Below are 25690 nucleotides of genomic sequence, written 5' to 3' on the forward strand. Positions count from 1 at the left end.
GTTTTCCATAGTACTATTTGCTACACCATGATTAGTTATTAGTTATTCGTCCCCTACTGGTTTCACTGGAGAGGACTCCAGGTTTGCACTTCATCTATCCGTCTGTCTGTCCCACATGTGCTTTTTCAGACTTCTTCCAATACCCATTTACACATTTTCAATTGAAACTTAGCACATTACATGGCTTTACTATGATAAGTTACAGAAAAGTTCGAGTGTCAGGGAATTTCGTCAATTTTTCAGTTATAAAAATGCCCTTTTTGGAGTTAGAAAATATCACATCAGTAGGGGACATATATTGCAATACACACAGTCTTTTTCCTTTTCTTTTTAAACTTTTTTTCCTTTTCCTTTTTTCAAGATTATTTTCCATTTATCAAGATAAATTTGAGAAATATCTACGCACAATCCTGAAACATAAAAACGCAAACAAGTATCAAAACACAGATATATAAGCAAACATACAAGCATTGTGTGTGTGTGTGTGTGTGTGTGTGTGTGTGTGTGTGTGTGTGTGTGTGTGTGTGTGTGTGTGTGTGTGTTTTATCTCCATATGCAGTTTCAGAAGGTGTAACAGAGTCCTCTCAAATCTCTAAGTATCCACCTCCATTTTGATAAAGGGGTGAGAAGGGGTCACGATTCATGGACCAAGCTGTGAGGTTTTTTTTGTTCTCATAGTTTTGTTCTGAGGGCTCTTTTCAGGATCGTGACCGAGCCCCGGACAGCTTCCAACTCAAATTTCTTTGTATTAATATTCCCAGGGATGGTTTTTTAAGATCTCTAGAAGGTTCTTCATAATTCCCATTGCTACAATGATCACTGGTACAATTTTGGTGCTCTTAAAATTCCAGTAACTTTTCACTTCATTTTTGAGGTCTTAGTATTTGGTCTTTTTCTTGATTTAAGCATTGTTTAGGCCATAATCATTGGGAACAAAACCTAAATTAGCAATGCCGTTTTTTTTTCTTTTTCTTCCCGAAATACTATATCCGGTCGCAATGCTTTGTTTTCGATGTTCACGCTCAATAGGATCATCAAGTCATTACTTCCTTGTTTCCTCGAGTTTTCTGGGACTGGGATATTTAAGTTTTTGCAGATGTGCCAATGGATTACTCTAAAAACCCTGTTGTGCCTTTGTGTGTACAGGTGTTCTGACATGAGTTTTTTTTTTACATCCTGGAAGGAGGTGGCTCATGCTTTCTGTTTCCAAGTTGCAAAATCTACACTTGTCCGATTGACTCAGTCCTGCCATTCGATTAAAGCCATTTGTATGGTGTCCCTGGTCTTTGGCATAAATAAATGATTTATGGTCTATCCCAGTTGACCTGACCTCTTCTTATCCATTCCAATGAGCATTCTTTGTGTATGCCCAATCTGTTCAACTCTTTATTATATCTTCCTGTTTTTTTGTCGTTCTCCTAATCATCAGTGTACAGTGCCTACAGAAAGTCTCTACCCCCTTTCAAATTTTTTACTTTTTGTTGCTTTATAGCCTGGAATTAAATTTCATTAAATCAGACTTTATCCACCAGTATTTGCAACACACAACTTCCAAGTGAAAACAATTTCTACAAATTTCAGAAAATTAATTAAAAATACAAAACTACAATATCTTGATTGGATAAGTGTCTACCCTCCTCATAAAAGCAATTGTAAATTAGCTCAGGTGTAACCAATCGCCTTCAAAATCACACAAGTTAATTGGCCTCCACCTGTGTTAAATTGTCATGATTATGATGATTTCAGAATAAAATCAGCTGTACCTGTAAGTTTCCTAGTGCATTTCACAGAAAGACAACCATGAGCATGAATGACCTTTCAAAAGACCTCTGGTATAAAGTTGTGGAAATGCACAAATTGGTAAAATGAGTATAAAAATATTTCAAAGCCTTGAATATCCCTTGGAGCACAGTCAAGAGAATCATGAAGAAGTGTAAGGCGAAGGGTAGTACACCCAAGACCCTGCCTAGATCAGGCCGTCCCTCCAAGCTGGATGACCAAGCAAGGAAACTGATCAGAGAGGCCACCAATATGCCAGTGGCAACTTTGAAAGAGCTGCAGGCCTTTATGGCAAACACTGGTCACTGTGTGCATGTGACAACAATATTGCAAGCACTCCACAAGTCTGGCCTGTATGGTGGTAAGAAGGAAGTCATTACTCCAAAAAGCCTACCTTGAGTCCCGTTTGAGGTATGCAAAAACCACTCCAGAAATTCTGAAGCCGTGTGGCAAAACTTTTGTGGTCTGACAAAACCAAGATGGAACTTTTTGGCCGAAAAGCAAAACTTTACATTTGGTACAAACACAACACAGCACATGACCCAAAGAACACCATCCCTACTGTGAAGCATGGTGGTGGCAGTTATGGGGATGTTATCAGCAGGGACTGGGGCACTTGTCAGGATAGAAGGGAAAATGGATGGAGAAAAATACAGAAAAAACCTAGAGGAAAATCTGCTGCCCTCTGCAAGAAAGCTGAAATTGGGTCGGAAGTTCATCTTTCAGCATGACAACAACCCGAAGCACACATCCAAAGCTACACTGGAGTGGCTAAGGAACAAAATGATAGATGACCTTGAGTGGCACAGTCAGAGCCACAACCTAAATCCAATCAAAAATCTGTGGTATGACTTGAAGATTACAGTCCATCAAAACTCCCCAAGTAACTTGACTTAGCTTGAACAGTTTTGGCCAGAAGAATGGGAAAATATTGCCCAAAGAAGGTGTGCAAAGTTGGTAAAGATCTATCCCAACAGACTCACAGCTGTAATTGCTGTTAAAGGAGCTTCCACCAAGTATTAACTCGGGGGGGGGGGGGGGGGAGGACACTTATCCAACCAAGATATTCTAGTTTTGTATTTTTAATGAATTCTCTGAAATTTGTGGAATTTGTTTTTCATTTGGAAGTTGTGGGTTATAATGTGTAAATAAAGGTGGAGAAACTCTGATTTAATGCAATTTATTTCGAAGCGAGAAGGCAATAAAAGGTGAAAATTTTGAAAAGGGGTGTTGACTTTTTATATGCACTGTATATCTGTTGATATTTCACTTTACATTTTTCTTTCATATTTTTTGCAATCATTGGGGCTGTATCTGTTGCTGTTTCAGTTTCATGTGTGACATCTTCCATTTGTAGCTGTCTGGAATTTTTTTGCTCGGTGGGTTAGGGATACCTTATCTGGCTTGCTGTCTTCGTGTTTGCATACAAATTTGATTCTGTAGTCTGTTGAACCTTTCACGTACTTAGCCAATCCAACAGTTGCCATTTTGTGCACTTGGTCAAGTTCCATTAGGCCGCGACCTTCCTCCTCGTCTCGGCAGGTACATTCTTTAGATGCACTGATTTTTCTAGACCATTTTGCGTATGGTGAGTTTGATTGTTTTGATATCCAGTTTGTTGATTTCCATTTGTGGCCAGTTTATTCTTCCAGCAGCTATATTTGAATACTGATATTGCTCGTATATGATTCCAGGATAAACCTCATTCTATGCAAGTATTCTTTGGCAATTGTTTTGCACATTTGTTTGTGACATATTTGGTGGCCCTAATCCATTCCAATGTATTTGTATGATGCTTCCTGATTCATTGTCTCGATCCTGTATTGTTGTATCTTGGTCGATTTTCAAGTTGTCCGTTTTTGTTGGTTTTACTTGTACAAATGTGCACTTGGCACACTTATCAAGGCCAAAATCCATTTTAATGTCATCGCAGTTCTGTGTCTGTGTGTGTGTGGGTGTGTGTGTGTGTGCGTGTGCGTGTGCATGCGTGTGTGTGTGCAGCTCTGGAGATAGCATGCAATCCTAATGGTCTACTTGCTGCAAACTGGAAAGAAAATGCTGTTTTTGCATTTTCCAGCTGAAAATGGCTGTGACATGCAAGTGAGCGATGTTGATGCAATTGTAAATGAGAGGCATGATTGTCAACATTGAGTTTATAACTCAAAGTGAATAAACTCAATGCTAATCACATGTCTTTACTCTCGCAGTGGCCATAGGCCAGGCACGTGAATATTGCGATTAACCCATCTGTGGGTTTGTCGTTGAATAACTGGACAATGAGGGCAGCTATAACTGCCAAATTTGGCACAGAGATTTAATTTATGAATGCCTTAGAGTTTAACTTTGAGCTCACAAGAATATATATATATATATATATATATATATATATATATATATATATATATATATATATATATATATTACATATAAAACTAGAGGGGGAGCACTCGGTAGAGTGCAAAACCTCCGCCGTCAATATTGCTGGGTCACTTAAGTGAACCTGATATCCTATTCATTGGAGGTCAAAACGGATCAGACTCTACTGAACCACGATTGAATAAACTAAACTAGATCAACGCGCATATAGAAATGCCAAAAAAATAGAATCAAAATTTTTTTGAAAAAAAAGTTGCAAAATTTGGTTTTTTTTCTCTAACAAATTTTTGGGGGGGTTGGAAATCACTTAAAACATGTAGAAATGCAAAAAAAAAATTCTAATATTTTTCAAATAAAATCGAATTTTTTTTGAAAAAAAGTTGCAAAATTTTCTAAGTTTTTTTTTTTTGGACTAAGTCCAAAATCTAATAGCATGATCCTTGGACCATACCTAATCCCCCCACCAAGTTTCGTCGAAATCCGTCCAGGAGTTTTTCCGTAATACTGTTCACAAACAAACAAACAAACAAACAGACAGGGGTGAAAACAGTAACCTCCATCCATCTTCGATGGCGGAGGTTAATTAAAATTAGTGCAGGACTATATTTACTCATCATGGCCACACAACAGTATATCTTATGCCCTCTGGGGCGGTATTGTATGAAGCGAAAACAACAGTTCAAGTCAGCGCCTTCATCAAGAGTGTTTTAATTTTATATACAATAAAATATAAACTTCCATAATGCCACACAATACAATTCTATAATTTGTTTACAAAATAGTGCAATGTATTCCATACCTCCAATGGTAGCAATTGATTCTGCACCTACAAGCTTTCCTTCAAACAAATGTTCTGCATGTTGTAACTTATCATTCAGATTAAGGGGCCCGACAAGGCTTGGGCAATCAGGATACCTTTGGGATGAAAAAAAAAAAACTTATGAGTGACACAAAATGGTGAGACACTTCCTACTGTAATAAATAGATGTAATGTGTATAAAGCAAATTATACATTCATCAAATATGAACAATATTACAATATTGTTTGCATACTTATTTATTGTGAACAACATACTCAATGTGACCATCATTTTGTCTATGCACTTGAGTTGCCACACCTGCACATCAACTGCAATTGGAAGAGATAATATGTATCATGATATTTCTTGAGGCCTCTGATTTGAGCACAGAACCTCCATTCAAATTCTCTGTGAAGTGGAATAGCTACATTTCAGATGGTTTGTGGACTGCGAGTAGTGCCCGAATAATAGAAAGAGCGCAATATTGAACGCACTGAGCCTTGGGGTCTCCTGAGCGGCGAAAAGCTGCCAAGAGGGTCGGTTAAGTTAGAGTTGAGAGCCCAAGTACACAAGAGAGGGCCCGTAGCACATCGGTGCCACAAGAGCGCAGTGAATGCAAAGAAAGGCCCCATGGGAGCCAGGAGGGCCCCACAATTAGTTAGGAATTACGGAGTGGACACTCTAGGTACGTCCCAAAGTGTCGGATGGCCCAATGAGGTAGAGCCAAGTAAGGAGGCCTGAATGTGTGCCACACTACCCAGCTATACTGACTGTTTAGAATCATGCAAAGAGACTTTATAATGAACTCCGTGTCATAATTTTAACAGCTGGGATTATAAAGTCCAAGCCGCAGCTGGGGATAATTGATGAGGTGAGCTGATTGATTATTCCCCCCAAATACAGGTGATAGATGTGATTGGGCCTTATAAGATTGATTGATGACTGCTATTAGCATTGCACATGGTACATGTTTGGGAGCCTCGGTGGTATGACTTTCTGCATACGGTGTCAGTGACGACTCGCCAAAATGATGAAATTAGTATGGCAGTTGATGGCGACGTTTTGTATTGGGATTATCAGGTATATGCTACTTGTGAATGTCTACAGCTGAAGAGGAACCCAAGTAGTGGAGCGAAACAGCAAACGTACCTTAACCAAAATCGAATTGCCTTGTTCTTGTTACCTCTCCAACAAGTTTTGTTTTAACCCATCCACAACTTTTTGAAACATCATGCGATATATCGTTTTTGGCTCTATCTCTCAATTATGGGGAATAATTTTCAACATAAAAATTTTTTTTCTGATCTCGATCCGGATCTTCACCAAAGTCAAATCAATTTGCCCTTGTCACACACCCAACCTGTCCTCTAATTTTCTTCTGAATCCTTCCATAACTTTTTGATACATATATATCAAAACATGTGGTGTGTGACGAGCACTCCCCCAATCTCTGTAATGATATTGTGAATTACATGCTTGCTTGATTGGCTGTATTCCTCTGGCCTGTACGTGTGTGTGTGCATGCGCCAATAAATCCGGCAGTTGATCCACGCAAGGTGATCCTATTCGTGTCCATTGTCATTACATGGTGTCTGAGATTCTGGATTTTCTTCATCAGCGGTGATGGAATTTAAACCGCCTGGTTATATCCGGCGAGACAGGAATGTAGCTGAGAAGTGACGATGCTAGAATGAGAACCTTTACTGGTATCTTGAAGCTGCCGGCCTCGAGTTGACGAGCAACAGTCGAAAGGTTGCCATCTTGCTGAACTGTGCTGGACCTGATGCTGCGGATGTAGATGAGAACCTCCCGTTTGACTCAGCGGTTGCTTCGAAGATATTCATAACCGTCAGAGGCATTCGACACGTACTGCAACCAGCGGAAGAACCTTGTCCATGAGCAATTCAAGTTCGAGGAATTTGCCGAGTCTGAAGGTCAGTCATTCGAATCGTACTTGAACAAGCTGTACATCATGGCGAAGGCAGGCAAATTCACCGAGACTGATAACGTGATCAGGGATAAAATCATTTTTTCCACGTGTAACTTCGCTTTAAAAGAGCATTTCTTACGTGAACCGAGACTGACCAGAAAAAAACGATAACTCTCTGTTTGGCTGCCGAGTCGAGTAGATCACATGCAAGGGCCATGACATCGACTCCCACATCGGCCGCTTCCACTGGGCTTTCCAAAGACATTGACTTGATTCGCCACCAAGGGTGCTGCAGTCTCAAGTCTGCTGGCAAGGATCCCTTTGCACCAAAGCCTGGGTCGACCAAGAGCAATAAGCACACCCAAAATTGTGGGAACTGCAGGAATATTCATCAACCTCGCCAATGTCCTGCCTTTGGGAAATGCTGCAGGAACTGTAATAAGCAGAACCATTTTGCAGAGGTCTGCTGACAATCCAAGCGTGTTCATGCATTGGCGACGAGCACGGCATCAGCCGAACTGCCGTCTCTTAGTGACTTCTACATTGATGGCGTGTCTACACAGCTGGTAGGAGACACGCAGGTCATGAAGCCAGACATCTCTTGGTTTGCGAACATAAACATCAATGGCCATAGGGTAAAGGTGAAGGTTGACTGGAGCACAGGTATCGATACTCCCTTGCAGAATATTCAATTTCATGGAAAAGCCAGTCAAGATTATAAACTCAATGATCCTATTGAAAAGCTACAGTGGGGGCACCGTCCCTCATCATTGAGTGGCCAAGCTACAATGCTCTGCTGGGTCGTCAACGGGGCACTTCGACTTCTGTGTGGTCGACACCAAAGCGCCTCCTGTTCTCAGGCGTCACACGTCGACATGCCTGGGTCTTAGCCAGAAGGGCCCCAACAGTCGCTTGCTATCTGTCGAGGCTGTGACGTCAGTGGCTTCATCACAGCCTGACCTTACACTGGACAAAGTGAAGGGTGATTATGCAGATTTGTTCACTTGCCTGGGGACGTTCGACACACCATACCACATTGAACTGTATCCGTCCATTCAGCCAGTCATCGAGCCACCTCGTCATGTGCCTCTCAGCCTACTTGAGCGCTTGAAGGCCAAACTGTTTGACATGGAGGCACAGGGTATCATTTCCTAGGTGGATGGACCAACGGACCGGGTGCATAATCTTGTTGTCATCGAGAGGAAAGATAAATCGTTGCGTTTGTGTCTCAACCCCAGGAATCTCAACAAGGCTATTAAGCATGAGTACCACCCCATCCCTACAACAGATGAAGTCATGGGTCAGCTCGCCGGAAAGAAGGTCTTCAGTATATTTGACCAAAAGGACTCTTTCTGGCAGGTTCAATTAGATCAAGAGAATGCCCTCAAGTGCACTTTTAAATCTCTTCCGGGGCGTCATTGTTTTAACCGTCTACCGTTCGGTGTGACGTCAGCCAGTGAAGTTCTCCAAGAGAGGAATGAGAGCACATTTGGAGACATTGATGTGGTCTTCTGCATCGCAGATAACATGATTCTTGCTGCAACCACCCCTACTGAGCATGATGCCATCACACGCAAGGTACTGGAACGTGCACGACAGAAAAATGTCCCAAACAAGATCCAGTGGAAGGTTGCAGACGTAAAATACATGGGTCATGTCCTTACCCCTGCTGGGGTTCGCCCGGATGAAGACAAGGTGTAAGCCATGTTGGAACTGCCAGCTCTTCAGTCACGTCTGGAGCTGCAGCGAGTCCTGGGTGTGGTTAATTACCTCGGTCGACTGACCAACATGTCAACCATCACAACACCATTGCGTCAGCTGTTAAAGAAAGATGCAGCCTGGGAATGGCATGGAGAGAATGATGCAGCATACCAGCTGTTAAAATCCTCAACTGCCAAGCGCCCAGTGTTGAAGTTCTTTGACCACGCAAAGCTAGCTGTCCTTCAAACTGAAGCATCTTCAGCTGGGTTAGGCACGTGCCTGCTGCAAGATGGGCATCCCGTAGCATATGCCTCTCGGTCTTTAACATCTGCTGAACAGAACTACGCCCAGATAGAGAAGGAGCTTCTTAGAATCGTATTCGGGGCAGAGCGTTTTCATCAGTACATCTACGGGTTTGACACGATCGTACACACCGACCACAAGCCACTGGTGGCTATCGTCAAGAAGCCACTGCACCTGCTCTCACCCAGACTTCAGCTCATGATGCTTTGCCTTCTCCGATACACTGTCAGTGCAGTACGTCCCAGGAAAGTATCTATACATCGCAGATGCACTCTCCAGAGCACCATCTAGCTTGGCACTACATGATCAGACGACATACACCTTCGCGTACATCAATTGGTCACTGAGCTTCCAGTCAGCACTGGCAGAATGAAGGTACTGCAATATGAGATATCACTAGATCCAGCGCTTCAACAGCTCAGCACTACCATCACACAAGGCTGGCCTGCACATCGAGCCAGAGTGTCTCTGATGGTGAAACCATTCTGGCCTGTTCGGGAGAACATCCATCAGTCTGAAGGCTTACTGTTCTGTGGTGAGCGGATCATTGTTCCAGCTGCAAAGGGACAGGACATGTTGGCTCTAATTCACGAAGGGCATCTATGAGGGGGAAAGTGCAAGGCGCGGGCTAGACCCATTTTGTACTGGCCAGGTATGTCAAGAGACAAAGAATCACGTGTTGCTGAGTGAGGGGTCTGTACCAGATTTTGGCCTGCCAACCAGAAAGAGCCATTCATCCCGCACAGCATCCCTGATCACCCATAGCAGAAGCTGGGTGCCAATATATTTCACTTCGGTGGAAAAGACTATCTCATCCTGGTGGACTACTCAAAATTTCCTGAGGTGTTACGGCTGCCGCGGTCATCTCAGCAATGAAAGTGAACTTTTCGTGCCATGGCATACCAGAAGAGGTATTCACTGACAATGTTCCCTTTGGTAGTGCAGAAATTAAGGACTTTGGGCACAAATGGGGCATAATGTTCACAACCTCGTCCCCAACATATCCGCAATCCAATGGTAAAGCTAAGCGTGCGATTCAGACAATGAAACCAGCTTTGTGAAAGGCACATGAAGACAGTGCTGACATTCAACTAGCAATCCTTACCGAGCGCAACTCTCCTATTAGTGGAATGACACTCTCTCCAGCTCAACTCTTGAGGAACAGGAGGCTAAGGGATAAATTACCTGTTTATAGTAAAAGCCTCCAGGCACGTGTCATATCAGATGCTTGTCAGCACCTCCGGGACCGTCAGAGGCAGCACACCAAATTCTATGATAGAGAGGTGAAACCTCTTATGGAGCTCCAAGTAAGTTATGCTGCCCACATAAAGACCAGACAGGGCTGGGTACCTGCAGTCGTATCTAGAAAACTTTCCGCACCAAGATCGTACCTAGTTACCACGGACAACGGTAAATCCTACCGTCGCAACAGGCGACACCTGCGGAAATCTCCATCTGAGCCAGTGACCATTCTCCCACTTCCAGATGTTGGAGAATTAAACATTCCTCTCGAGGAAGCTCAGAGCACCGTGGACATGGTACGAACACCACCTTCAAGTGCTGAGAACTTCCAATTTCCTCAACCTCCTAGCCACAGATCACAGCGTGCCAGGGCCTTGCCTCAAACGCTGAAGAACTACGTTCTATCATAATCATATAGCTTGGCTTTTGAGTATTCGTTAGCTGGTTATAAAGTTTGTTTTTGCTATTTTCATGTAACATAAACCTGCTTTGGCTATTTTCAGTCTTTCTCTTCATACTGAAAGGGGAGATGTAATGATATTGTGAATTATATTGTTGCGGTTGTGGAAATTCACAGAACATCATTCAGGTCCCAGGAGATCGGTTATTTTGATAAGTATGTGTTTTAGGTTAGGATCCCCCACCGATGTGTAAAGGGATTTATTCGTGTGCCGGCCTGTGAATCTTTGAGGTAGTCATTATTCTTTTCTATCCTATATTTCGAAACAACAGCAACCGTCATCTCCTCAACCTATCGACAAACAACGCCATCTTCGTAACCATCATCTCCTCACCAGCGACGAACAACGCCATCTTCACACCACCAGGCGCCCCGGCGAACGGCCGCGGCGCGGGCCGATTTGCATAAACGGATCAAAACGAGGGCTTCCCCAAAACCAACTGGTGACGTCGGACTTGGGGTTTCCAGCGAGGCTTTCAAGGGGTGAGAGGTCAGAGGTGACGAGTGGGTGGAGCTGGCATCGGGTGAGAGTTCAAAGGGGCGACTCGCCCACCTATAAAAGGACGCAGCTCAAGCGAGTTCAGGCAGTAGGAGAGGGAGTAGGAGACGGCAGTAGGAGAAGTCGGACAGCAGTCAAGTGTCGGTGGCGAAGAAGTCAGAGAGCTCCAGACGAGAGTCGGAGGTCGTCGGAGAACGGCCGGAGAGGAGCGCGCGCCAGAGGTCCTGCCAGCTGCGGTGGAGTCGAGCAAGCTGCGTTGTGGTCTGTGCGAACGGCCCTGAGACAGTCGAGCGGCGCTGAGGTAGTGAACGGGTCCCAAAGAGCATCAACTAAAAGAGCAAAGACCCGTTCACTCCTCCGAACGCGTCGCCGGCCAGGCCCGACCGACCAGGCCAAAGTGAAGGCCGGACGACCGAGGGGAACCGAGCAAGCCACTCGCCAAGCTGCTCAAGCCGCCCGGCCGCTTAAGCGACTGGCGCGTAGCGACACAAGGGCCAAGCAGGAACATCCGGGGTCACCGACCCGAAGACCTTCGAGCCGTCACAAGGGGCGGCCAGGTAACCTGCCCAGCCTCTTGCGAGCCTTCGGTCACCCATGCTCTGAGTTGGAATAAAGGCTCACGAGCCCGTTTCTTTTCTGGGGTTTTGTGTGGAAGTTTTCTGTGGCGCCTTGTCTTTATAAGTAGAATTGTTGGTTAAGTGCGTGCCTGTACATAATAAATAGACATTGGCTGAAGGCTTTGCTTGTGTCATGTCCCCTTCCCCCCCCCCCCCATTGATTGCATATTTGTTAAATAAATGGCCCCATTGTTTGAATATCAATCTGCTCGTTGCGTCATTTCCTCCAATTAACTCCCATGATGCGTTCGGGAAATTAGCAGGCTGTCAAAGCCAATTAAAGTGGTCATTTGGTCTGATGGAACTTGGCGATTAAAACCGCTCGGCATCGCACACGGAACGAGCGCGCGAAGTGGCGCGTTTCCGTCGAGGTATAAATTCTCGGTACTTCTGCCTGCGCGGATAATTAGGTATATCGAAATTCGGCGATTCACCCTGTACCGCGTGGACAGAATATTGGCAATTTATGGTGCATTAAGGCACCCGTAGCAGGTTTCCGGAGTTGTCCAGGAAGCTACGACTGAATTCTGGTTTTCGGCGGACGCGCGACTGCGGTTAGGCTGAAGCGGTCGTGCGTAGGCCGTCCGAACCGGCTAATTCGTAACAATATGCTTGCTTGATTGGCAGTATTCATCTGGCCAGTATGTGTGCAGGCATGCACCAATAAATTTGGCAGTTGGTCCACGCAAGGTGATCCGATTCATGTCCGTCGTCATTACAATCTCCATTGGACATAGTCTGACACCAAAGCATCACCTCCAACTCAGAGGCCTCGGCCCCGTGACGTTTGCGGTTTTACCGTGCGAGACATGTAGGCCATCAGCCATGGCTCAGGACGTGCTTGAAAATCAAGTTTCGTTCCACTCACCGGGGGGGGGCGGGGGGGGTAGACAAAACCTTGATGATATGATAGTATATATCCAAATACATACGCATGCAAAAGTTCTCCACTCAAATAGCTGCAGTTATTGTGTATTTTCATCTTGAAAATCGATGCATTCCTCACGTTCTCTCATTTGAATTTTCTCCACTCGGATCACGTGTGGGCCATGTGATGCCTCAACAGCCAATCGATCGGCTGAGATCATATGCAAATTTCGTCAGACTGTCATGTGACCAGCTAAGTTGTCCAAGATGGCAGCTTCCTGCAGGGAGGAAATCACCGGCAGCTGATCGGCCATTTATCGGTAATTTTTGATGAATATGGCCAGTGAGGACGCTCCCCAGTGTATTACAGTCAAAGCTCGTTACTATGCCACCTCGCTTCTATGCCACTCTCACTATTATACCACTTTTGCTCGGTCCCGACAAAATTCAATACAAAATAAATTTACTATGCCACCCCTACTCTCGCTACCATGCCACTACTGTGTGACTGTTAAAAGGCACGAGTCGTGAAAAAGTCTGTATTGCGCAGTGCTCGATTATCACACTCACGTCCAAAGGCGAAGCGACGAACTACAGTCCAGCTGCGCACAACATAACTCAATACGTACGCGCATAGTCAGACTGTGTCAAAACACGCGATTCTTCTCCCCGATGCCAGCCACAACAAGCCAATCACAACACGCACAACGAGACACAAAAAAGCGCGAGCACACACACAGACACGCCGGCACACGTACAACAGTGACATCATTTTTTTTCAAATTCAGCCCATAATGTCAGCTCAGAAACGCAAGCGAACCGACTTTACGCTGAAGGAGAAGAAGGAGATCATCGATGCCGCGAAGAAGGAGCCGAATCAGTCCAAGTTGGCCAGGGAGATTAGCAAGAAATGGGGCGTCGAAGTTAAGAGAACCACCGTGAAGGGCATTCTCAGCAAGAAGGATGCAATCGAGGCTGCAATCAAAGCTGGATTTCCATCGAAGCGCATGAAGTTGACGCAGGCTCACGACCCGAAGCTTGATGAGGGAGTGCTCATGTGGCTGAAGCAATCAAGAGGACAGAATGTGCCTGTCAGCGGCGATCTGATCAAGGAGAAGGCGATGAAACTGGCCGAGCTGATGCACATCCCAGACTTCATGGCGAGCGACGGTTGGTTTGGCAATTTCAAGAAGCGCCACGGCATCACGTTCAAGACAGTGCAGGGCGAAGCTGGAGCGGTGGATTCGCAATCCCTTCTTGAGTGGCAACAACAGGTTCTCCGGCCCTTACTCGGGCAGTTCTCCGCAGACGACGTCTTCAACCTGGACGAGACTGGACTCTTCTGGCAGCTGCTTCCGAACAAGACCATGGCTTTCAGGGGAGAGCGGTGTACTGGAGGAAAGAAAAGCAAGCAAAGGATCACTCTTCTGGTTGGGGCAAACATGAGCGGCAGCGAGAAGTTCCCTCTTCTGGTGATTGGCAATTCCAAGAAACCCCGTGCCTTCAAGAACAAAGAGATCCCGGTCAAGTACAAGGCGAACTTGAAAGCGTGGATGACGGCGGAGCTTTTCGAGGAGATGTTGCGTGCGCGGGACGGACGACTCGGCCAGCAGGGACGCAGAGTGCTGGTCTGTCTCGATAACTTCTCTGGCCACCCTCCCGAGCTCGAGCTGAACAACATCCAACTGGTCTTCTTCCCACCCAACACGACAGCCAATTCGCAACCAATGGATCAGGGAATCATAGAGAACCTCAAGCGCCACTACAAGAAGCTCCTGCTATGCCGCCGGCTTGAGGCCATAGACGAGGGAAAGGAGTTCAAGTTCACGTTGCTCGACGCTCTACACATCGCCCGGCGTGCTTGGGAGCAGGTCGGCAAGTCGACGATCAGGAACTGTTTCGCGAAGGCCAAGTTCATCGAAGAAGAGATCCAAACTGAGCCACAGGATGCGGAGCTGCCCGACATCTGGGAAGCTCTGCCTGCCGAGGAAAAGATGCACGAGAACGAGGAGATCGAGCTGTCTGACTTTCTCGAAGCCGACGAGCGCCTCGCGACTGGCGGGTATTTCACGCTGGATTAGATTGCGGAGGAGATTCTGTGCAGTGAGGAGCCGGTGGAAAGTGAAGATGACGAGGTAACTGTCGAGGAGGAAATCGTTCCGTTCGAGGAAGCCCAGCGCGCTTGTAGCACCGTCCGGAAGTTCATGCAGCAGAGAAGCGGGAAGCCCGGTGTGATGCAAGCGTGCGATCGGCTAGACAACGAGATGCACGAGATCCGCCGAAAGAAGATGCGCCAGCCGACGATTCTTGAAAGCTTTGTGTGTCGTGAATTTCTCGCCATGCCATATGTTAGTGTGTGAACTCTGTTAGTGTGTGTATGTTCTCCGTTCGCTTAGCTTAGACAACAGTCGTGCCTTTTACTTGCTGGAATAAATTTTGTCTAAAGATTAACTACAGATGGGTAACTTGAGAAAATAAGGCCGTTTTTACAAAATCTCGTTACTATGCCACTCTCGCTACTATGCCACTTTTGCTTGGTCCCGACGGGTGGCATAGTAACGAGCTTTGACTGTATTCACCAGGACAATGTAGCGAACGAAGAAGTCAAACGTTTTACATCTGTAAGATGGGATAAATGGAGAGAAAGTGTCAACAAATGGCTCGTCTTAGATGGTCACATCTAATAATTATAAATACATGAGGTAAATTCAAGTCAAAGAGCCTCTACACAGACTTAAGTACAGACAAGGGGAAAACAAAACAAAAGATAATTCCTCCTTTACTCTGGCACTTAGCTTTGTCCAGAGATGGTCTTTGTAGAACGTGGAATTGAGGCGCTTCTATTTGCAGGTGTAGACGCGTGCAAAATGACACCAAGTGGCTCTCTCGCAGCAGGACAAACTACGTCAGGCAATTTGTGAGCGGTATTGCAGCTTCTTCGTCGATTCAGTGACACACAAGAGGCCTGGAGGCCCATCCACATGACAAGCCAAGAGTCACTGGTCAGCATCTTGCTTCACCACGCAAATCAAATCGCCTCAGCACCAATTTGAGAATCGTGCCGTCTTCTTCATGTGTCGAAGGAAAGCCAGCTATAAAGCCCTGTTCTTTCAGGCCATCTCCTAGCTATGTTCTCTCTCGATCACGTGCGTCCCTGACTCCGCACTCAACCGTTCCTATTCACACTCTGACCTCGTGCGTGCGCTCCAGATCTCTCAAGTCTGATTGACGCCATACTGAACCCCCGTTTCCTCCTCCGGAGCATGGTTTGCTGTCACGAAACCCAGGAAGGCAGGGGCTCTACCCGCTCGGCACATTGAGCGAGCTTATGACGTCACACCCATCAATAATCAGCATCGACGGCATGATTTTGCCCACCGTTACCCTTGGAGGCGGGGCCTCTGCCTGCTCGGCACGTTAGGCGAGCTTGTATATGCAAAAAAGTAGGAATAGCTTACAGGGGGACAATCACATACTGGGGGAACTTATTCTTAATCCCTATCTTATTAACACCACACCACTCCCTGTGTGGTAAAACGTAACAATTAAGCTCACAGTTTCGCTACTTAATTACATCGAGATATCTCCTACACATCCACGGACCAAACAACTCTATTCAATCCTAACTTTCTTATTCAATTCCTCCATCTACCCCATCCATAACAAAATTATGTGTATATAGATATATATATATATATATATATATATATATATATATATATATATATATATATATATACATATATATATATATATATATATATATATATACACACAGTATATTTTTCTTATTGTATAGATATATGTATATCTATGTATATATATATATATATATATATATATATATATATATATATATATATATATATATATATATATATATATATATATATATATATTGTTTTGGCCCGATCTTTCAATGGTGAAGAATCATTAAAACAAAAAAAGAAGAATTCGTCCAGATGCAACTTTTTGAGATAGAAGGCTCACAGTCAGAAAAACAAACAGACATGGGTGAAAACATAACCTCTCTCCTCCTTCGGTGGCAGAAGTGCAAACCCCCCTTTCTTAGTGGCCAGATTGCAAGCAACGACATGCTAACTTATATCTATAAATGCAAGTATATTTTTGACAAGTTGGACAATTCTCATTGCAATTAATCATAGTTTCAGCTGGGTAATAGATTTGTTGAGATGATTGATTACTTCTGGCAATTGAAGGTGAGATATGTAAATGAGCTTTGAAGATTTACAATGTAGGAGGCCGTCTTACTTTCAAAAATGCATTTGGTGGGGTACTTGGATGCTCTACGTTGTGTGGCGTATTAGAAACCACTGTGGCATGGTCGCGCGGAATTGAGTGGTCGCACGGCTTTGGAGTTGCCTGCCGTTTGTATGTCAATGCGTTTTGCAATTGAACCATTTGGGTTAGGTAGGAAATGATGACGAGTATGTACTATGTAGCTCTTTGTGACGAGTTCTTCAATTCTCTTTCTTGTAAATAACACATTTTTATCTTAATGAAAAATATATCATATCCAGCAGATAAAGATTGAATAAAAATCTAAAAAGCAAAAACGTCTTTCAAACCTGAAGGACAGAGGCTCAATAGGCGAATCGACAAAGATCCACACTGCAGCAAGCAGAGCAGCAACAGCAAGGAAGAGTGTGAAACAGGTTCCAACAACAACTTTAAATCTGCAACAAAGATGCCACCCACAGATTACTACAATCTGTAAACTCCATTTCGACTGGAATTCAAAAATAAACCGAACAACTTTGCATCCTTGAAACTCACTTGAAAGCAAAATTTCATGAGAATTTTAAATGTTTGATTACATTTACATGAATTGCAACATCATCCCTCCTGCTTTAAATGTAGCAATACATGCAGGCAGAAGGGATATCAGGTGGAACAAAGAAAGTGGCTCGTCGGGGCCATCTATTTGTTACATGTGCATTGAGGGTGGTGGGAGGCTGTGGGTCTAAATTGTGATTAATAAAACAAAAAAGATGAGAAGAAGCACTTTGGGAGAGAGAAAGGAAGAGAGAAAGTTGTAGGAAGAGAAGGAAAAATAAGTTGGAGAGGAGATAGGAGTAATAAGAACATGTGTCGCATCTACACAATGCCAAGTGTACTCGCTACAATGAACCAACGATAGCAGGGCCTGAATTCCATCACGATTATGTAAACAGAGCTTAAACAGTGTGGAGATGTGTTCAGCACAGCCAGCATGGTTAACAATGCACCCAACACACCAAACCATGGTTCACAGTCCACCCAATATATTCAGTACACACCCGGAAAAGTTGCTGCGCTCGGGTCGCTGATCCGGAATGGTTGCAGTGTCGTGAATCGGTTTTCTCCTCCGCACGCCCAAATCGTCCATCCCAGCTCAGTCTTTTGTCCTGATAGCGATGTCGAACAGCCCAGCTTTCCTACCTCGATTCTCCAAGGTCAAACAATGCGTGTGTATCCGGTGCAGCTGCGCAACTGTGGATGATGATATGCGTTTACAGTTACTCATTGCATAATGCCGTGTGGAGAAATGGTAGTGTGGAATGATAATATGCATTGAAACAGTCCGTTACAATCTGTATCGTGCAGACACACGACATAATGCACATAAAAATTGAAAGTGCATAAAATATTGTTCTTCAAAACGTTTAATACAATAAAGAATATCAACAAATTGTGACAGATCTGCGAACCGAGACCCCAAGGCAATGGCACCCAATATATAGCAGTTACCAAGGTAGTTATTTCGTTATTACTTGTTCCAGATAGGGTCCTTCCCATGTGTCTAATGGTTTACAAAGGGAATATGCGTCGTGAGGAATTAGCTAGGTTCCCCCCCCCCACCCCGATTCTTCCCCCATTTTCTTCTCCACACATGACCGAGTACACACTGCTACCAGCACAATTTGCAGATGCGTGCCACAACCAAACTGCCATTTCCACCACCATAGCTTTCTTCACAATTCTCCTACATGGCAGTGATAACTACTCTGCCTGCATCAGATACACACCATACTTTATTCTCATTCAAACACCACCATTCAAGCTCACCTTTCTAGCCTTCCACCAGAATCCACATCACCCAATGACGGCGCTTTGACTCCATAGCCACACCAACCTATACGTCTCACCACTATCCACCACCTTCCTGCACCTCAGAACCATCATCTCCCCTCACTCACTGACACCTTTGGTTCATGCTCGGACACAAGCCCAGCACCATTACAAAAGGAGCCTTTTACACCAAGGTGCAAATGTGGGCTTATCATTCCTTCATGTTCCTCTATCAGCGGGGACCGCCCTGCTATCCAGAAAGTCATCTGTGCCCTTCATGGGCATTCAAGCAGCGGATGGGGACCACTGCACTACAGCCCCATGTTGAGTTGGGAGCTGACATGCATGACACTCTTGACCCCCCCCCCTCCAAACTCCACTCCTCCTCCATCCTCCCAGGCCCCTTAAGTATCGACGATGGTCACTGGAGCAAGAGCTTGCTTCTGTCGAGAGCTTCTGGAGTGAGAGCTGGTGGTGGTTGCTGCTGGACAAAGTGATCACTGCACTATTCGCGATGCTTTCTGCCAAACAAAGTAGTTATTACACTACTCGTGATGCTTTCTACCAAACGAAGTGGTTACTACACGATTTGTGATGCTTGCTGCCAAAAGGAATGGAACAGAACACTGAGGGAGCAGACCAAGTGCCAAGCAGTGCGGGCACAGTATTGGGTGAGAGACAAAATCAGCTATCAGAGATGATAGGTAGTTCTGATCCTCACGTGTTCTTTCTCTCTTTTCTGACTCGTCTACTGTGGACGCACAAGCGTAATTAGCAAGGGAGGGCAAAGTCCGAACAACCGCTCTTTTAAGAGCGACCAGTGACTTGCACCCTGTCTTTCTCACTCTGAGCACCTGACACCGCATCTCACTCACACCACTTCATCACACACCCAAACAACTCCTATGCTCTTCATCACCACCCACCCTTACCTTCCCTGCACTTTGAACTAGCACGTGCCCGCATGTACATGCTGGGTAAGCCAGAGGCTGCCAATGCCTCAGCTTTTCTCATCTCTCTGACTCATCTACCCTTCTGTGGAGTGAGCCTGATGATGTCTGTTATGTGAGCTCGATAGAATCGGAGTAAAGTTCTGCTCTTTGTCTCTTTACTGCATGAATGTGTCACTGTATGTCTTTTGCCGCACCACACCACATGAATACTGTATGCCCCTGCTATATGAATATCCCCTGTGAATAAACCCCTTGTCTTCGCTGTACCACATGCTTTTCCTCACACTTCCTTATAAATAAAGCAATGTCAATTGCTCAGTACAACCTGCTCGTAGTGTCCTTTCCTTCATTGGTCCAGCACAGTCCACAGTATTGTTGGATGGGAAGTTTTACCCCACTACACGTGATTTGCTCTCATTAGCCAGCGTTCACTCACTCTCGCTTCACAGTAATCAGAGTGCACGCTGAGAGCATGAAACTCAGTTAATCTCATCAGCTTCTCAGGTAAAGGCCCTGTCACACCTTGACGTTTTAGCCAGCGTATGGCAAGGTCTCAAAATGTATGTAAAACGCTGGCGTACGCTGAACTATTGATGTTTTTTTTTATTTTTGGGCGTATAATAACATGTTGGACGTATGCGTAACGTATTAGTAACGTACACAGAACGTTTTAATCACATATAGATAACTTATACCAACGAATGCTGAGCGTGTTGTCGGCGTTCACAACCGATGCCCAACGATAGTCTAACTTGTGCATAGTGCGGTAGCGTATCGCCGACGATTACATGGCGTAGGCTATTCATAGGCTGCGGCTCGACGATTCAAATCATAACCGCACTAGACATCGAAGTGTGAAGCCGCTGTCACACCTTGACGTTTTAGCCCGCGTATGCCGACGTATGAAAAATTTGCCAAACCAAGCTGGCACATGTCGAATACGTTATGGGTAAGTTTTGTATACGTTAATCGCACGCTGGCATAAGTCGTAGTATGCTGGCATACCTCGTAGTACGCTAGCATACGTCGTCATACGCCGAGTACGTCGAGAAATTTTCAGCATGTTGAAAATTTCTCGACGTACTCGACGTATGACACGTTCCGCATACGCTGGCATAAGTTGTAGACACGCTACGTCAATGTAATGGTTAGCGTCAGTGTTCTAGACTCCCTGGTTTTTTATTTTATTTTTTTTCTCCAGTATGACGGTGATGTTGACACTTCGATTTCTTGTGCGGTTATGATTTAAATCATTGAGCGGCAGCCTATTAATTATATTATATTATAACCGCACTAGAAATCGAAGTGTTAACATCACCGTCATACCGAAGAAAAAAAAAAAAAAAAAAAACAGGGAGTCTGAAACACTGACACTAACCATTACCTCGACGTGTTTCGACTTATGAGTAACTTACAAGTAACGTGTGTGGGCGTGTGTCAACGATCGCGTAACGTGCCTACAACTTATGGCCAGCATTATGCGGAACGTGTGAGTCATACGCTGGCATACGTCGAAATATTTCAAGCATGGAAAATTTGTCTAACACCTCGGCGTACAAAGACGTATGCCAGCGTACTACGACGTATGCCAGCGTGCTCTTAACGTATACAAACTTACCCATAACTATTCGACGTGTGCCAGCGTTTTAGCCAAATTTTGCATACGTCAGGCATACGCTGGCTAAATCGTCAAGGTGTGACAGGGCCTTAAACGGTGTTGCACCGGTAACCCTGTTAGAGTTGACAAAATTAATTGACGTTTGTGATTGCTCAGCAATCCGCCGGGCTGCGGAATTATCCGCAGAACCCAGAGTCCGTAACAATATTCTATAAGGTATTTGCTTAACCTATAATATGGACTAATTTGCTCGACACGTGTTGGCCCAAAAGTAATTTTACTGAGATAAAATGCATTTTAATCTATTTTCAGATAAATGTCCCAAGTTTTGCCAAGTTGTTTAGAACTCAATTACATCTCTCACTTACAAATTTAACGCTGAAACTTTTGCCAAGTTTCAGTGTTGAATTGTCTGATGCACAAAGCTTTTGTTCAAAATAAATATGGTAATCTTGGTAAACAGGCTTTTGGTCAACCCAAAGTTTGGGTATTGTGTCGTTATCTGTTTCCGTCTGTCCCTTTCCTCTCACTTATCTAGCCTTGCACGGCATCATCTGAAGAAACTATTGCAAAGATTTGTAGTATGTACTTTGTGAACACAGCATGAGAACCGGCACAACATTGAGTCTGTAAGCCTGGTGTTGGCTTAGTGGTTAGGGTGGTGGCTTGGGATCCTAGGGTCCTGAGTTCAATCCCGTTGGGCCGCTGAATGAATACACCAGGAGGTTGACTCAGCCTGTCATCCTTCCGAGGTTGGCAAAATGAGTACCAGTGCACTGATGAGGGGGACACTGCATCAGCAGCATAGCCGCGTCCCAACCAATGATGCAACCAGCAGCCACAGGCTGCACTCGATAGATAGAGAGAGTGAGTCTGTGCAATGTACTTTGCGAACACAGCATGAGAACTGCGAACACAGCACAACAGTGAGCCTGTACAATGCTAAACACGTGGCAGATCCACAATAATGAAGACATCAAATTCAAAAGGATGAACTTTTTGCATTTTTTTTTTGTTTAAAAAAACAAGGCCGCAGAAGGGTGTCGTGGGGGTATATGTAGGTAAAGCTATTAGATGTTACAACACAAGATGTTAAACCAATCTTCGATCTGAACGGCAAGAGAATGCCTGCATCGGATAAGCACAGCACAGATGGGCTGCATGGCTTAAATGACTGATGGGCTTGATTGCATGGATGACATAACTGATAGAGTGTATCACAGTCTTTGCCAGCTGAGCATATTGTGGTTGGGCTCAAAGGTGACAAATGCATCGAGAGGTAAAGATGGCCTCTCTTTCCTTTCAATGGGGTGAACCTTTTGTTTGAAGTTTTCTCCTATCTGAATTAATTGTTCACTCCAAGTGGTCAATACACTCAATACGGTAATTGTACATAGAGGGTGTAAAACATTTATCTTTAATACTGGTCTTTCAAATCTCTTTTTTTTCTTCTGTCATGACATTACCTGCGATATTGAAGATTCGCAAATACATGTATCGGTTGGTCTAGTCTGTTATTAACCCCCGTTGGACTGAGTCGGAAACAGGGGCTTATAGATTTGGTTTCGTTTTTCGTGTCCGTGCGTGCGTGTGCGTGTCCACAACCATATATTGGAAATGTATGGACCGATTTTATCCATATTTGGCACAAATACAACACATGATGGGATACACAAGCACGTCATATTGTTTCGTGATGCGATCAAAGATGGCCGACTGGCGGCCATTTTAGTTGTAAAAAAACCCCAATGTTGAACACGTCCTCAACAATTTCTCGGACATGCATGTACAGATACTGTTCAAACTTTGTACACAGATAATGAACGATGGCGTACATATGCATGTCATTTTTTTTTCGAGATCAGATCCAAAATGGCTGACTGGCAGCCATTTTATTACTTAAACATGTCACCAACCATTTCCTGAACATACTTGGTCAAATTTTGTTCAAACTTGGCACAAACACAGCACATGATGGCATACATGTGCCCCTCACTTTATTTTGCAATCTGATCAAAGATGGCCAACTGGTAGACTGGTGGCCATTTTAGTTGAAAAAAACAACAACCAGTGTTGAACTCGTCCTCAACCATTTCTCGGACATGCATTTACCGATCTTGTTCAAACTTTGCGCACAGATAACAAATGATGCATTACATAAGCACGTCATTTATTTTTGAGATCGGATCCAAGATGGCTGACTTGTGGCCATTTTGTTACTTAAATGTGTCCCCAACCATTTATCGGATATGCATAGTCGGATTTTGTTCAAACTTGGCACAAAGCACAATACATAATGGCGTACACATGCACTTCACTATATTTTGTGATCTGATCAAAGATGGCCGACTGGTAGATTCACTGCCATTTTCGTTGCAAAAAAGCCCAGCATTTAATATGTCCTCAACTATTTCTCCGACATTCATTTACCGATCTTGCTCTGTCCGTTCGTCTGTATGTCAACTGCCTACAGGTCAAAGTTGTACACCGATCTTCAAGAATCTTATCCACTTGGTAGAGGTAGTCAAAAGCTAGAAGTCTTGTTTTGAGGTCAATATGTCGAATGGTCAAACATCAAGGTTATATAAAATGTTCAATTTTCATCCGATTGACTGGACATTTGAACATAATTTGCATATTATGTCATCGAATTGGTTCACTAATCAAAACAGAAAGATATTGTTACGTTTGAGGGGGGGTATGCATTCAAAGGGTAATTAGGATGTTTAATTAGGTATGCCATGCTGTTCGAGTTTACCAGGATCTCGATGTAATAAGTAATAATTCAGTGGTGATAAGTTGTCTAGTAAATGTCCATTTCTTCAGGGGGGAAATGATAATTGTCACGTAATTAGATAGGGATACGGGATAGGGTAAGTGTGTCTGCGTAAACCCCTTTTAGTATTCTCTGGAGGCTTGCCGTGACGTCACAGGACAGTGCTGCAGATGGCTCCGCCCCGTGATCACGATTGGCGGAAGGCGACGGCGCAGGGCCAATAAAACGGCTCGATTGGAAGTGACGAGGATGGGAGGATAAAAAGGTTCTGTTCGGGGTCAAAAAGGAAGAGGAAGAAGATCGGGAGAGAAAGACTGTTTTGGTGGAGGTTGTTGTGCTGGGAGCGTGCTTTTTGTTGGGCTGTTTTCGATCCCGGTTTCATCGTGTCTTGGAGCCTTGCTGAGCCTCGTGCCTCACCTTGGTTGGCTCTGGGGTTCTGCTGGCTCGGAGTACGGGGTCGAACGGCGGGCGGACCTGCCTCCCTCTCCTGCTCGCAACTTGGCGCCAGAACTGGTTCCCTGGCGGCTGTGCGCGGACTTGGGCCAAGACCAGGAGGTCGACAGTACCACGGTGTCTCCTGCCCTTGACGAGCGCAACGCCAGCTCGTCCGGTGCCAATCCAGGGACTGTTGCGTGTGCACCACGGGCCAGCCTGACCACCAGGACCAGCTACGTGTTTGTGTGTGTGTGTGTGTACCTGGCACCTTAGAGGGTTTGAGATTTGTATATTCATTGGAATTTTCTGTGTTTTCCCCACGCCCGATCGCACACCATCCCGTCGAATCGCCCCGGATCCCTCTTCTTGCCGAGTCTTGTTATTTCTGGTTAGAGAAAATAAACGTTATCAACTCAGTGAAAAGCGACTCGTGCCACCTCCCTCGTCCCGTTTGCGGTAGAGCGATTAGAACCGCCATCTTTGGGTTATAAATAAATAAACCGCCTCCATCGTTTCGGCTCATTCTACGTTGGCGGGACTGTTCAAGTCCCGTGGACGTCACAATATCCATCCATCCATCCATTGGGACCATACTGTGTGCAGAGCGTTGGTGCTGCCTAAGCAGTCTCCTTGGCTATTGGGCACAATCCTGGATGGGTCGCCACTCAAACACAGGATATCATTAAGCTGGCACTCATTTTGCCAACCTCAGAAGGATGACAGGCACAGTCAACCCCACCTGATATTAATTCAACAGCCGAATGGGATTTGAATTCAGGATCCAAGGATCCCAAGCCCACCACACTAACCATTAAGCCAACCCCAGGAGAAAGATATCAAGGAAATTCAAAGGACATGTTGAGATGTGTGTAATGCAGGCTGACCTTTCCGGTATGAAGATGGTGGCACTGACAGAGAGACATCAAAAGAGGCTGCAGGTTTGCGAGAACAACAGGATCAGGAGGATTGCGGGAGTGAAGAGGGTTGATAGGAGGAGGATGGTTGAACTGAGGGAGGAGATTGGGGTGCAGACAAGCTTGAAGAAGAGATTGGTGAAATGCCGGCTGAGATGGGCTGGACACTTGGTGCGGATGGGGGAAAGAGAGAATGGCAAAGAGAGGGGATGGGTTGAGGGTGCAAGGAAGGAGGAAAAGAGGTTGACCACGGTTGAGATGGGAGGCTTGTGTGAGGTGGGATATCAGTTAGGTCGGTTGGAGAGTGGAGTTGGAGGGGTTGGAGAGAGTTAATTGAGGACAGGGGAA

The 25690-nt window shown here is 45.0% G+C and overlaps 1 protein-coding gene across 4 annotated transcripts in view; it reads right to left on the reverse strand.

Moving 5' to 3' along the window:
- The window catches only part of APMAP (adipocyte plasma membrane associated protein), a 73295-nt gene that overhangs the window by 34366 nt on the left and 13239 nt on the right, over positions 1-25690 (reverse strand). For 3 of the 4 annotated variants that reach the window (XM_085888108.1, XM_085888110.1, XM_085888107.1), the window contains 3 exons: positions 17875-18067; positions 17164-17271; positions 4955-5070 (listed from right to left, as the gene is read on the reverse strand). In XM_085888108.1, coding sequence (XP_085744234.1) covers positions 4955-5070; positions 17164-17271; positions 17875-17963 — 313 coding nt within the window. In that variant the 5' untranslated portion in view covers positions 17964-18067. Of the gene's footprint in view, positions 1-4954; positions 5071-17163; positions 17272-17874; positions 18068-25312; positions 25442-25690 lie in introns of those variants that run through there. The other variant, XM_085888109.1, reaches the window with a different exon arrangement.

The sequence above is a fragment of the Eptatretus burgeri genome, chromosome 7 (genome assembly GCF_056783735.1).
Source record: "Eptatretus burgeri isolate ZD-2024b chromosome 7, Ebu_testis_v1, whole genome shotgun sequence".
NCBI lineage: Eukaryota > Metazoa > Chordata > Myxini > Myxiniformes > Myxinidae > Eptatretus > Eptatretus burgeri.